The sequence below is a fragment of the Mirounga leonina genome, unplaced genomic scaffold, assembly GCF_011800145.1.
Source record: "Mirounga leonina isolate KUSES-001 unplaced genomic scaffold, KU_Mleo_1.0 Mir_454, whole genome shotgun sequence".
NCBI classification, from domain to species: domain Eukaryota; kingdom Metazoa; phylum Chordata; class Mammalia; order Carnivora; family Phocidae; genus Mirounga; species Mirounga leonina.
This window is the reverse complement of record NW_023270763.1, coordinates 449,741-464,267: the sequence shown is the minus strand read 5'-3', so window position 1 is coordinate 464,267 and position 14,527 is coordinate 449,741. Positions and strand designations below refer to the sequence as shown.

At 53.6% G+C, this 14,527-nt stretch overlaps 1 protein-coding gene across 1 annotated transcript in view; it reads right to left on the bottom strand.

Annotated features, from left to right (window-relative positions):
• The window catches only part of DNAAF5 (dynein axonemal assembly factor 5), a 48,334-nt gene that overhangs the window by 28,387 nt on the left and 5,420 nt on the right, over window positions 1-14,527 (bottom strand). Inside the window, exons 3-4 of the mRNA XM_034988205.1 lie at window positions 8,939-9,063; window positions 8,420-8,538 (exon numbers count right to left, since the gene is read on the bottom strand). Of these exons, the coding sequence (XP_034844096.1) occupies window positions 8,420-8,538; window positions 8,939-9,063 (244 nt within the window). The remainder of the gene's footprint in view (window positions 1-8,419; window positions 8,539-8,938; window positions 9,064-14,527) is intronic.

Genomic DNA, 14,527 nt, shown 5'->3' with positions numbered 1-14,527 from the left:
GGGGGGGGGACGGGTGTCTGCATCTGACGGGGATTAAGGAGTGCATTTGATGATGAGCACTGGGTGATGTAGGCAAGTGTGGAGTCCCTCTATTATACACTGAATCTAAAAGAACAATGTACATTAACTCACCAGAATTAAAATAAAAACAGGAAATTCTTAATTAAAAAACTCTAAATATAGAAATGAAACTATGACAGGTCAGAGTTTAGAGGGTGTTTTAGTAAAAGCAACAGTTTTACCATGAGACCCCATTTTCATTTTTTCCCTGTTACTTTTCTATTTTTATGCTATGTTAGAAAATTAGTTCCAGTGATTCCACGTTGGCTGTTTACATGCACTTGTTAACAAACAAGCAAACAATACTATGCTCCTGACGGCGTATCCACCGTGGCAAGTCTGTTGGACGAGGGGACACGAAACAGGGCGGCTGGTGGCACAAGCCTGGGGACACGAGGGCCTACGCGGTAACTGCAAAGAAACACGGGGCCTTGCCACGTGTGTGTTCTAAAGCCCACTGTTCCGTGCTACGTAATGGGGTGGGAATGACAATATTGTGTTAGACCTGGGGTCGGCAAGCGGTGGCCCAGAAGCCACACCTGGCTTGCCTCCTGTTTCTGGGAATCAAGTGGCCGTGGGATGCAGCCACACCTGCTCAGTTACCATTGTCCAGGACCTGGGACGCCACCCCAGCAGGTGAAACAGCTGGGACACACACGTGGCCTCCTACACGGGACACCCCGACCGTACGGTCCTTTACAGGAAGAGCTGCCCCCCGTTCTAGACGCCAGAGGTGCACTTTCCAGCACGGCAGCTGCTAGCCACACAGGGCTGAGGCTCATCAAGCTTAAACACATCACAATGCAGTTCCCCGGTCCCACGAAGTGCTCCGCAGAACTGTCCCGACGGCAGAGGACGTTGTCACCGCTCTCGGTCAGCACTGCACCAAAAGAATACTCAAGAATCCAGGGTATGATTTTAAGGAGCTAACAGAACAGAGCTTTATAATCTGTGGACTCTCAGTATTATAATTAACACTATGACGAACATCTTCATACCTACGTCTGTTTGCGTATTTCTGGTAACTTGGACAAATCCTACAAATGGTCAGAGGCCACGCTCAGTGTTCCGACATGCAGGAAGCCTGCCCCATCTACCTATGTCTACCTGCATCCCTCTACCTCCACGTATTTATTTGCCCACAAGCAGGGTATGAACTCAGCACTACTTAAGAAAAAGATTTTTTTGCTTTTCTTTCCAAAAAAGTAATGCAAAACCAAAGTTAAAAAACAACCAACCAACCAAATAGTTCCAAAGAGAATAAAGAGCTAAGCTGCCCGGGGATCCCACCCTGCCCATAGTTCTGTGACTGCGCCCCCCAGGGCGCTGGGCAGACGGCCCTGGGGTGTAGATGGATACACCACTACTACGGCTGCTGCATCCAGAAACAAGGGCACACGCCTCTGGGCCTGGCTGGTCCCATCACTCTCCCCGCAGCGCACGTGGCTCAGCTCTGGTGACGGCAGGTCTTCGTGGTACACGGGGTGCTCGCCAGGCCCAGGGACACGGGCAGCTTCTGCATTGTCAACAGCTATGACCCTTGCACACGAGTCACGGCAGCAATTCCCAATCCTGGGAGAGCTTCTGGGAAGCGGGGGGACAGCCGGTGTTTCCTTTGTTTACGTTTAGGTCAAGGCCGTGCTCAGACACAGACAGGGATCGTGAACGCCAGGCTGATTCAACAGCTCGGTTCCTCAGGCAAATTCAAACTGGCACCTAGAAGTTTCCAAAGCAGTAATTCCCAAAATCATCAGTTTGACAGAAGTAAGCCTCGCTCCCTCTGAGGGCATAGCTTCCCCAGCACAGCTTCCCCGCGGATAGGTAACAGAAGTAAACAGAATGTGAGGTACAAACGGATAAGGATCTTACTGGTATCGAGAACCATCCAGAATCAAATTACAATGACACAGAGTGCATCAGGTGGCCAAGCACAGAGACGTGTACCCCGAGACAGACCTCGGGCGAGCCATGGCCTGTGGCCAGGGTGGCCCCAGACCCGGCCCTATCCTCAGCAGCTCCTACATTCAAGATGCTCAACCCAGACGTGACCCAAAACCACCACCCCTCCGGCAGCCCGCTGTCACAGTGTCCGTGTTCCCGGACAGTGGGACTCACCAGCACCTGCACCCTCAGGGTGCAGCAGCTCCCAGACCCATCACTCAAGGGCTATCCCTGGAGACTGAGTCCCAGGCAGGGGAAGGGGCCACTGAATCGCCGTCTTCTGTACTGTGGCTGGGGAGCCTCCAGGAAACGCTCACTGAACACCAACAGACCGCTAACACGGACACAGCCTCTGCGAGTTTCTTAGAAACAGCTTTACTGAGGTGTGATCTATGTGTCGTCGAAGCCACTTTCAACCCCGTGAGCTGAGTCGATGCACACGCAGTCTCAGAACACTCCCAGCTCGACCAGGGCGCCGTGCTGCTCGTGGTCAACCACTTACCCGCCGCAAGGAGCCACGGCTCTGCCTTCCCTGCCTACAGTTCCGTCTTTCCTAGAGATATCGTATGAATGAGCTTTTTCACTAAATATGATGTTTCTGAGCTTCATTCATGTTGCAGCATGCATCCGAATTTCATTCCTATTCACGGCTGAGCCCTGCAGCACGGCACGGACAGACGCAACTTGTTGATCCAGGCTCCAGCTGCTGGACCTTGGGTTGTTCCCACTCTGGGGCTCTATGAATGATGCTGCTGTGAACATGCATGCACACGCCTTGGGGGGGCAGTTTTCATCTCTGTTGAATGTTTACCTGGGGTGGGACAGCTGGGTCACGGGATCACACAGAGAGGGCATGTTTAACACTTCAAGAAGCTCCCAAACTCTTTTCTAAAGAGGCTGCATCGTTTTGTCTTTCCACCAGCAACGTGTGAGGGTTCTCTTTCCACACGTGATTACTGTTGATTTTAGGAAACAACGCAAGGTCAGTGTTTCTGTTTGTCCTGGAATCCAAGGAAGCGCCGGAGGCCTGAGCGATGATTAACTTCTTGTGTCCAGAGTCCAGACTACAACTCAGCCACTATCTACTAATCTTCTCTTTGAAAACATAATTGCAGTACTTCCGCAAGCAGCAAGCATGCAAAGACAGCTCAAGTGGACAAGCCAGCAGAGGGGCGGGCAGAGGGCTTGGTGTGCTGGCTCAGCCCCACAGAACCAGCTGTGGTTACAAGGCTTGCTCAACCTTACAACAAGCAGACCAGACGCAAATACTCGTAAAGCCAATTTGTTTTCATAATTGAAACAAAATTAAATACGATGGCAACAAAAAATTGCTTAACTTTGGTAGAAACCAATGGTGAAGGTCAGGAGCAACACGACAATCCTGCGTCACCTAAAGGGGGGATGCCATTTGTAAAGGTGGGTTGGGAAGGAAAGTCAAAGCCAGCTGGGTGTCAAAACTCAAGTCTGTATACACAGGAGGCAGAGAGGCTCTGGGAACTGACCTCTCAGGTCTGAGGGTCAGAGTTCAAACCCTCACTCAAAGCCCAGGTGAGCTTTGTCTTCCCCTTCAGGTGCCCCTGATTCCTCCCAAGGTCATTTTTCCCGATCAGCTCAGCTGGGGCTTTATCACTGATCTGGGCGGGTGCCCACGAGGCAGGCCTGAACCCCCTGAAAGAGCTCTGCACAGCCCCTGCCGTCATGAGGAGCGTGAGCCCCGCCTGGGGGTTGCCGGGCCTGGGGGTGACATCCCGGGTGCAGACAGCAGCAGCCTGACATGAGTCCTGATTCCAGGGGAGGGATGTGGTCTGCAAATGGCCAGAGCGCCCCCCACCATACTGGAGTTTTAACTCAAGGAGAGGTCAACACCAAACCCTAAGCTGGGCCAGAAGCATATGGAACATTAAATCGGCTTGGTTTTTGAACAGTTAGACAAAGTGTAATTTAATTGCAACCAGAAAAACAGATCATCAGTTTTGTTTTTACCAAGTTTATCTAACTTAGATGGCAGGCCTACCCTGTACTGTGTATTTATAAACCACCACAAATAGGCAGGATGACACTGGGTGTTCTGCACAGGGCCCCAGCTGTTTGCAAAGCAGAGGCATCTCAGAAACGACCAGAGACTGACCTCCCTGAAGAAATGGAGACCCCTCTGTGCAGGGGGCAGGGGACATCGGGAAGGGTGTAAGGGAGGGTCACCAAGGAGAACCTGAAGCTGCGTGAACCTGTGTGAACCTGAACCTGGCTCAGTTGGGTGCAGGTCCTGACAAGCCGCTGCCCCCTTTGGGCCTGGGCACCTCACCACTTGATAAGGAGAAAACCAGATTTGCCTGCAGCCTCTGAGTGTTGGGACCCCACCCTTCTCCTACAGCACCAAACGGGGAGCTACCCTGCTCCCTAGTACCCGAGGCTAGCTCAAATGGGTAATATTTCATGCCACAAACCCTCACTTGATTCCCCCCAGAGCAAACCCATCCCCCCATCTCTCCTCTGCACAATGTACCTTTTCTGACAACTTCTACCTCTCCAAATACTTGGATGAAACAGACAAGCAGAGCAGGTCTGAGCTCTCAAGAGAACATGAAAACCCTGAAGGGCATAAGAAAGAGATCTACGTTACAATGGTAGTTATTCAAACGGAACTCCACTGATTCCTAAAATGGGGGGACAAAAAACCAACTCTATTCTCTTGCGTCAGATCTGGCAAGCCATTCACCATTATGAAGAGGTGCTTCCCTGTTCACTCAAGCATCACCAAGGAAAACAGTTTTAAACAGGAGGCTAATTTCTAGCAGAAAGGACTCCGGAACCCGCTGTCACCACCTGATCCTGCTGCTGGCAGTTCGGGCAGCAACGGATGCGCAGATCCTCTCCAAGCATGAACTTGCCCTTCTACCCCAGAAGGGCACTTTGTTCAGGGAGTGACTGACTCGGAGACAGTAAATGACGCCCTTCCGATCTTCCCAACACATAGCTGAGTTTTAAAAGTGGAGCTTCATTTCCATTTTGGAACAGGAAACTTGTGTTTGTCAAATGGCAAACAGCGTGGTGACAGATGATGGTCTATGCTGTGCGCACCTTGTTTTCTCAGCAAAGTGGACACGGGGCTCTGTAAGACTCCTGGCCCAGTGTTCGGACCGAGCCCAGACTGGACAGGACACGGGCCCCGCAGCAATGAGCTGTGCACCTCATTAAGTCTGTCCGTTCACACTCAGAGAAGTATGCTATCGGGACAGGGAGCGAGGCACGTGAAACAGGAGGGGAGTCATCGGCCACGTCAGTCACAGGAAGCGGGGGTGGGGGGAAGGTCCCGCCAGGGCCACCGGCTGCCGGTAAGCTGGGGACATCAGAAGGAACCCAGCCAAAGAGAAGGGTCACAGAACACAGATCCGACAGAGGGTCGTACCCAGAACATATGAAGAATTCTCAAAACTCCATCATAAGATAACAGCCCAATTTAACATGGACAAAAGTCTGAATAGACGCTTGACGGAGGAAGGGATGTGGACAAGCACATGACGTAAGCACATGACGTGAGCGCATGACATACACACCAGGCCCAGCGCCACCCTGTGTGCGGACAGGGACCGACGGGAACCCCACCCCCTGCAGGTGGGACACAAACGTGCAGCCGGCCAGAGCGGGACAAAGGCAGCTCCCAGTTCACAGCAGTCCCACTCCCTGGGGCTTAACCCAGAGTGAACTGATTTCACACAAAGACCGTACACAAGTGCTTAGATCACCCTTGTTCAAAATCACCAAAACCCGGAAATGCCCCAAACGTCTGAGGTAAGCCACGTGCATCCACGGAAGGGAATGCTCCCCATAGCAGGAAGGCAGGCCCCCGGACGAGCCTCAGGGGCTGAATGCTGGAAGTCAGACAGGCTGCGGGCGGCCTGCACCGTGTGTGTGACGACATCCTGGGAAGGATGGGAAGGGAGTGCCGGCAGCAGGGGCCGGGCACGGTCGGGGGCTGACAGAATGCCCCGGATCCTACTGAGCGGTGGTCAGGCAGTGATGCGCTTGTCAGACTCTGCCTTCGAAGGGTGAGGGTACTGACAGGATTATCTCACGGGGCTGTGGCGTGGCTGAGGCATGGGGGACAGTGCAGGACCCCAGGGGAGGCCGGCAGCCGAGCTGGGGGCGGCAGGGGGGCCTTGTGTGTGTGCGCAGAAGCAGGCAGCCAGGGGCAAGGTTCTGAGGAAGTGGCTGATGAAATCTGACGTGTGAAATGGTGTAAAAAGAATCTGAAAACTCAGATTTTAAAATTCAAATTTTAAAGAAGTAATTTTAGGAGAAAACTGTCAACAATCTAATGAAATCTAGTGCTTATCCTAACTTTTTTTAAGAGGTTTTATTTATTTTAGAGAAAGAGAGCATGAAAGGGGGGAGGGGTAGGAGAGGGACAAGAAGACTCCCCACTGAGCAGAGAGCCCAACGTGGGTCTTGACCCTGTGACCAAGATCACGACCTGAGCCAAAACCAAGAGAGGGATGCCCAACCGACTGAGCCGCCCAGGCACCCCGATCCTGCCAACCTGATTGTAATTCATTCTAAATTCATTCTGCTTGGACTGAAACAAGCCTTCAGAGCCTGCTCATCCTTCGCTGCCAGCCTGCACCCCACTCTGCAGGGTGACCTGAGAGCAGACCCAAGGCCACGCCAGCACCGGGTACAAACGTCTCTGCAGCAGGAGGACAGCCCTGTGTATGCAGACCACGTGTGGGCAAAGAGCCACGGCGACTCGTGGAGTGCTATCAGCAGAGAGCCTCAGGTTTTGTCCAGGACCAGGGAGGGAGCGTCCCGGAGCTCACATCTGAGGACGGTCACCGTATCCCAGCCTTGGTGAGCCTGCCCATACGTAAGCAGAGTGCACAGGCTGCCGCCAGGGCAGACCAGCGAGACGCTGCCCCTGGGCAGAGGGCACACACGGGCGGGGCAGGAACCCCCCTCAGAACTGCGCTTCCCTCACAGGCAATGAGGGCATGTTTAAAAATGAAACCACATTAGGGCGCCTGGGTGGCTCAGTTGGTTAAGCGACTGCCTTCGGCTCAGGTCGTGATCCTGGAGTCCCGGGATTGAGTCCCACGTCGGGCTCCCTGCTCAATGGGGGGTCTGCTTCTCCCTCTGACCCTCTTCCCTCTTGTGCTCTCTGTCTCTCATTCTCTCTCTCTCAAATAAATAAAATCTTTAAAAAAAATAAAAATAAAACCACAGCAACCTTTATGTCTAAGGTCTACGTTTCTTTTTTTTTTTTTATTAAAAATTTTATTTATTTATTTGACAGAGAGAGACACAGCGAGAGAGGGAACAGAAGCAGGGGGAGTGGGAGAGGGAGAAGCAGGCCTCCCGCCGAGCAGGGAGCCCGATGCGGGACTCGATCCCAGGACCCCGGGACCATGACCTGAGCCGAAGGCAGATGCTTAACGACTGAGCCACCCAGGTGTCCCTAAGGTCTACGTTTCTAAAAAGACGTTATGCTGTCAGACTTTACTAAATGAGAACTATCCCTGCTAGCACCTAATTTTTGTTCCTTTACTACAATATGTGTGATCTCCCCTCAGACCAATTGTGCAGCGTGGGAGGCGAGGCCACCTGAGAAGACACGCTGAGCAGGAAGAATCACAGTCACTGCACTCGCGGGCTTAACAGGGAGGCGGGGCTCCTCTGCTGGCCTCAAAGCCAACATCACACCAAACACAACCTACAGCGCTCATCTCCATGCTGGCCTTGCGGTGTGCGGCGCCCCGGCCGCGGGCTCTCACAGCCGCAGTCTGATGGGGTGCGTCTTTGCCGCTCTGGGCCCCTGCCTGCGTGTACCTCATCAGCGTTTTATTCTACGAAGACACTCGGCAGATAGATGGCAACTGGGAGATGCCTCGTCTCCACAAGAAAGCGTTTTCCAGAACAGAAGAAACGAAAGGTGTGCGGGTCCCAGGGCAGGGAGGAGGGGCAGGGTCCCGCGGGCTCCTCGCCAACACCGCTCACATGGGACTCAGGTGCTTGGGAGACACACGCACACGCCACACGTGTGTGCTCGAGGCACAGCAGGGAAACACCACGAGGGAAGGATGGAAGGTTATGAGGGGGAGCCTCTGTTCGCAGTGCGCACCTCGCCCCAAATTGTAGGGGCTGTATCTTACGGCGGCGGCAGCTGCGCATGCTACACAGCCCAGTGCGTCCGCGGCGGCCCACACGCTCCCTCGAATAAAGCTGGCCTGGAGGACAGGGCACCACAGAGGCATCCCCATGGCCTTGAATGACCCTGGAGGCCGGGGACACGCATCCCGCCCGCAGCGCCTCGCTGCTGGCATGCCGCCTGGGCCCGGTCTCCCCGCGGCTCCGCGCTGCGGCTCGGAATGCCTTCCTCCTCAAGCAGAGAGCCTCCCCTCGCAGACCTGGGGAAGGCTGCACTCACCTGGTGAGGGGTGATGGGCTGGAGGGGGAGTGGAGAAGTCGAGCTTGTCCTTGAGGTCGTCCTCGTTCTCCCTCTGCCACTGCAGGCCGACCTTCTCCCAGAGGCTGGCGGCCGTGAGCCTGCAGCACAACACACGCATCAGGGCAGGCAGGTCCTGCGGAGCCGGTGGGGCCTGCAGACGTGGCGCCGAGTCTCTCCCGTGGGGGCCGGGCATTCCGTCGGGCTTCTGAGCCCTTTGCTGACGGCACGAGACCATGACCGATTTCTACATGTGTGCCCCGAGCACTACAAACACAGGCTATTTAAAAACCAAGGAAGCCTTCTTTGTGAACAAGGGGACAAGGTGGGCTTCCGGGAGAGACCCTGCGGGAGCAGAGCAACCACCACGGCTCTCAGTGACAGACAATCCAGAAACAAAGGGACCCACATCTGCGACAGCTAAGGCTTCTGAGCCCCATAAAACCGAAGGCCCAACAGTCCCCCCAGCACCACCGCCACCAGCGTGATTTCGGCACTTACGCAATTTCAGGTATGTCGTCCTCGAGGCTGCTCAGCAACAGTGGGATGAGCTTGTGAAAGAAGGAGTAGCGGTCCCGCAGGGCCAGCAGCCAGCCCCCCACCACGCAAGCCACCGCCTGCCGCACCTACACGCAAAGGCAAGGGGAGGCTTCAGCCGGGCACCGAGAACACGGAGGCGAACCGCAGGGTGGCGCTGGGCCTGCCGTGCACACCCGTGGGGGCCAGATGCTGGCCTGAGGTCCCAGAGCAGCTCTGCTGTCCACACTCGGGCTTGGAGAAAACGTCAGGGCCACCTCGTCTTGCTGGAGCGAGCTCACATCCCTGGGCTGCGGCCTGACCCTCTGCTGGCTAGCGCAGGACCACGCTGCTGCCCTGGGCAACGTGGGGCGCCTGTGAAGTCTTCTGTGTGGGACCCTCCCGGCCAGGCTGGGCGCTCTCGCCGTGGGTGTTTAAACGGCTGATGGCAGGCCACCAGGAAATGTCAGCATGCAGAGGCCACACCGCCAAGGCCTCTGGTCCTGGAGCTCCAGGGCCTCCCGGCGAAGCCAGCAGGGCACCCTCAGCTCTGCTGCTGGTGACCTGGGAAGGTGACGTGCATGCCTCTGCCCACTTTGTCCACCACAGGGAAGAAACGAGCTTAGAAACACACGAGGTGCTCAAGGTCTAGCTCCCTGAGAGCAGAGCCTGAGGTGGGAATCCAGACACCCGAAATCATCATGGGAGGGAAGCAGGATGGGGCAGAGGCCAAGCAGAGATGTGGCTCGGCTGAATCCTGGGGGGCTCGGGAGCACAATGGCACCACACCAAGGTTGTCCCACCGGGGGCAAGGGGGCCGACCGCTGGCGGTGTGTGTCTGTTGTTGGCTGGGGCTGCCAATGGGAGAGAAAGCACTTGCAGGGACTTCAGGTGAAGTGTGCCCCAGGCGGCACCCAGGTCAGGGTGCATGTTTAGGCACTTGGACTTGGCGTGGGCTGCTCAGCCCTGGCTCCAGCAAGGCAGCTAGATAAGCAGGTGCACTCTGGCCCTGCTGCCTTCTCCAAAGCTTATTCTCCCTTCTGGAAAGTAAGAGAATAACAGGACACGTGCCACTGGCTTCTGGCGAGCAGGGAAAGCACCTGGCACAGTGCTTGCACACGGGAGGCCCCGGGCACCTGGCTCACTCACCTGCCCGCCAGTGTAAACAACACAGACCGTGGGAGGCAAACAAGCCTGGGAGCAGGGCCCTCGGGCTCCTGCTACTGTTGCAACTTCTTGTCTTAAACTATTTTAAAATAAAAAGTTACAATATGAAATAAAAGGGTGGTTATTATTAATGACATAAGCACGTCATTAATCAAAACCACAACTAAAGGGGCGCCTGGGTGGCTCAGTTGTTAAGCGTCTGCCTTCGGCTCAGGTCATGATCCCAGGGTCCTGGGATCGAGCCCCGCATTGGGCTCCCTGCTCTTCGGGAAGCCTGCTTCTCCCTCTCCCAGTCCCCTTGCTTGTGTTCCCTCTCTCACTTTGTCTCTGTCAAATAAATAAAATCTTTAAAAAAAAAAAAACAAACCACAACTAGGGGCGCCTGGGTGGCTCAGTCGGTTAAGTGGCTGCCTTCGGCTCAGGTCATGATCCCAGGGCCTGGGATCGAGCCCCGCATCGGGCTCCCTGCTCAGTGGAGAGCCTGCTTCTCCCTCTCCCTCTCCCTCTGTCTGCCACTCTGCCTGCTTGTGCTCTGTCTCTCTCTCTCTGTTAAATAAATAATAAAAATCTTTAAAACAAAACAAAACAAAACCACAGCTAAAGATCCCAGAGAATCTCACCTATTCTTTCAACAAAAACATGCACGGTTAGAGAGGTCCAAGTACCTAGAAACAACTGGACACCTACAACAGTGAGGACTGACTTAGCACAGAATCCTCTTTCCATGTTGTCCTCGTGCATGATCCTAGGGCCCCTGAGGAGTTGCTGAGGAATCAAGGTGCCTCAGAGCTAATGTCATGAGAGGCCCAAGGGTCATTATTTTTTTTTTAAGGATTTTATTTATTTATTTGACAGAGAGAGAGACACACAGCGAGAGAGGGAACACAAGCAGGGGGAGTGGGAGAGGGAGAAGCAGGCTTCCCGCCGAGCAGGGAGCCCGATGCGGGGCTCGATCCCAGGACCCTGGGACCATGACCTGAGCCGAAGGCAGACGCTTAACGACTGCGTCACCAGGCGCCCCTGAGGGTCATTCTTACTGAAAAAGTAGCTGTACTAAGCAGCACCACATTTGAAGCTCAGCCAACACCACATGCTGGCGGCACTCGGGAGCCCGATGGACACAATCCAACTGCAACGCAGCCTGGCACCAGGCACTCAGGAGGACTCCTAACGAAGGTGGTCCCAGCAGCTGGGGGGTCAGGGACCTGTGGGGACCCACAGGAACCCGTCCGACTACGCTCACCCCTGACACCCTACCCATGTGTCGGGGCAACAGGAGGGCCCCACACCCAGGACAGTCACTCTGACATCCCCCAAGATCCAGGCTCTTTTGCAGACTGGAGACTTCTTGGGTCTCCCCTTCTGAGCTGGGAGAGCCTGAGGGCTGGCCTCCAAGCGGCTCCTGAGCCACACAGATGGGCCTCCGCCAGCCTCAAGAAACCTGCCGATCCCCTTTATCACGAGACAAACCACCCTTTTCTCTCAGCTCAGGAAAACAGCACTGAACAGAGTTGCCAGGTAACAGTTTGACAAAGCAGGAAATCCATCAATTAAGGAAAAAAAAAAAAGCGAAATGCACTCTTACTTTCTTGAGTCAGGTTTACTGATCCGGGGGTGTTGGGCTGGAGAACCCATACACATACGATCTGTTAGATCAGCACACAGAGCCAGGGGAAACACACGAACACGAAAGATAACTGTCCATTCTCCTTTGACTTGGAACGTCTCACCTCAGTTTGTTCAGTCAAGGATGAAAGAAATGTCCAGTTCTCATCAGGAGGCCATCTATTTCTGCACCCTGCCCTCAGCAGATGCTAAGGATGCACCCCCCACCCGACTCTTCGTTCCATCCACCAAGACTCGACGGCAGCTCTGGGCACAGCCCGATGGAAGAAATCACCTTTTTCAAATTCACTCCCTTGAGTTCGAGCATTTCAGACTTTAGCGTTTGAGGGCTGGGGGAGGCAGGGGGATCTTTCTGCCCAGCACCTGAGTGTAAATAACTGTCTCATGCAAAGTTGCTCTGCAGACACCACTCTTGTCCCATGCTGACCAAAGGCCTTGGATTTTAAGCATCTTCCATCATTTTAAGTAAGCCCCATTTTTAAAATAAACAAGTTTTAATAGTATCAACATGATATTTTATTAACAAGCCAATTTTTTTTTCAAATATATAGTATTCAAATTCTGTTAAAAAACTAGCAAAAGGGGCTTCAACTGAATCTGTAACATTTTTATCTTTCAAACTGAAAAGATTCACCATAATATTTACTAGGTGTGCAGCGGATGGGAAAGCCGCTATATTTTCGTTGCTACTTTTCCTTCAGTCTGACATCAGGGGGCTAAAGGTGGGGAGCGGGAAGGGGGAGGGAGGAGGGTCACCACAACCGGCAAAGCGCACCCCGCACCTCATTTCCCCTGCACCCACATACGGATTGTCTTTTACCGACGTGGTAGAAATCTCATACCTGCTCTAACAAAAATAGCCACAGAGTGTAATCCTTCTCTGATAGAGCAACAGGCTTCCATTTTTAAGATGTTCTGACTGGACCCAAGGATTCTGATACCTGCTCAAGTTCACTCAGGCAGGACTCCACCCCACAGGGTCTGGAGTTTATAATATCCAATCCCACAGACTCTAAAAAGTCACCAGAACTGATGGGGGCACACTCTCCTCCTGGCATGCACCCCTCTGTCCCTACACCCATCATTCCTCAGCACCAGTGAAGTCCTTAGAGCTCATGAGACTCAGTCCCCTGCGAGGGCTAGGGCAGGACCTGCTCATTTTTATGCGTCACTAGGATGCTGGCAGAGGGCAGGTGCTCAGAAATGCCTGAGACCTGGCCTGGACACCCGCTGGGCCACCAGCAGCGGGGCAGGTGGGGCCGGCCGAGCTCCAGCCTGCTGAGCCTGACTTTCCCAGGCAGGCTCCCACGCAGACACCCAGGCAGGTCACACATCCCAGGTGCTTTAGCAATAGGCCAAAGTGTTTTATCCAAACTACAAAGAACACACACGATTCCAGCTTCTAACTGAAACATTATCACCTGCAATAATGCAGAGGGGTTCCTGAAGGTAAGGGTGACCCTGGGGCAACCGAGGGCTGTCATGGACGCATATGACAATGGATCATGACATAACCCTAGCTGGTACTCTTCCACTCCAATGGTGCACACAGGAGGATGGGGTGGGCCTTTCTGGGGAAGCTACCTTAGCCAGCCACACCGGGACACCCCCTTTTCATGTCCTCAGACATGTCCTGGAGACCCGAGGTGACAGAGCTCCAGAGGGAGAATTCCAGGAGCTACACCGCCCATGTTCTGCGCCCCCATGTCCCCTAGGTGAGCTCTGTCTCTCTCCTGCCCTGCTTCCCCATCTGTGAGATGGAGGTCATCACAGTCTCCTCTGCATGGAAGGACCACACAGACCAAATGGGTCAATTCAGGCAAAGCACTTAGAGGAAGTTACTTCCAGGTGGCCACTCACCATGTAGCTCAGGGACCTGGCACTGAGTAGGCACAGGAGTTGCTGGATGTTTCTATAAGTTACAAAGCAGTGAGGACCTCACCTTCTGCACAGAGCATGGTGGGATCCTGACACAGCCCTGGGCTGCAAGTGGCCCAGCCCCTGAAGTCCCAGCAAACATCCACAGAGCCCAGGACCACGAGGGCCCGAGAGCTGATGCAGACGCAGGAAGGTGGTGCATGACTTCCCTGCCCGCTTACGGTAAGGAACTTTGTGGTCGCCCAGCATCAGCGTGAAAGGTGGTGGGCGGCAGCCAGACTGGATTTGAAACCCTACCTCAATCAGCCCTGGAAATTGTATAGGGCAAACCAAGTGCCACTGGGAAGAAATGGAAACAAAAATAGTTTCAACAATGCAGTGCACTTGTTTTGGAAAATCAAGTAACAAGAAATAGTTGCAGCCCCAAATTTTGGGAAAGCCTGTCACCAAAGAGAAAGCAATCAGCTGAAGACTTCCTCCGTCTTCTGTGGAAATGCCAACTCTTACCACCTAGGGTCAGGGCACCAAACATTCATGTCTTAAGCTCAACAGATACAAGCTATTCCGCAGTTAGTTATATACAGAGAGCTATTTACAGAGACCTGTCGATCCAGAATTATACTATTTACAGGGACCCATCGATTCACAGTTACACTGTTTAGAGGGACTCATCAATACACAGTTACGCTGTTTATAGAGAGCTATCAATACAAAGTTATACTGTTTATAGGAAGTTATTGATACACATTTATACTATTTACAGGGACTCAGTGATACACAGTTATGCTTTTAAAGGGAGCTATCGATACAGAGTTATACTATTTATAGGGACCTATCAATACTTACACTATTTACAGGGACCCATCGATACACAGTTATGCTGTCTACAGGGAGCTATTGATA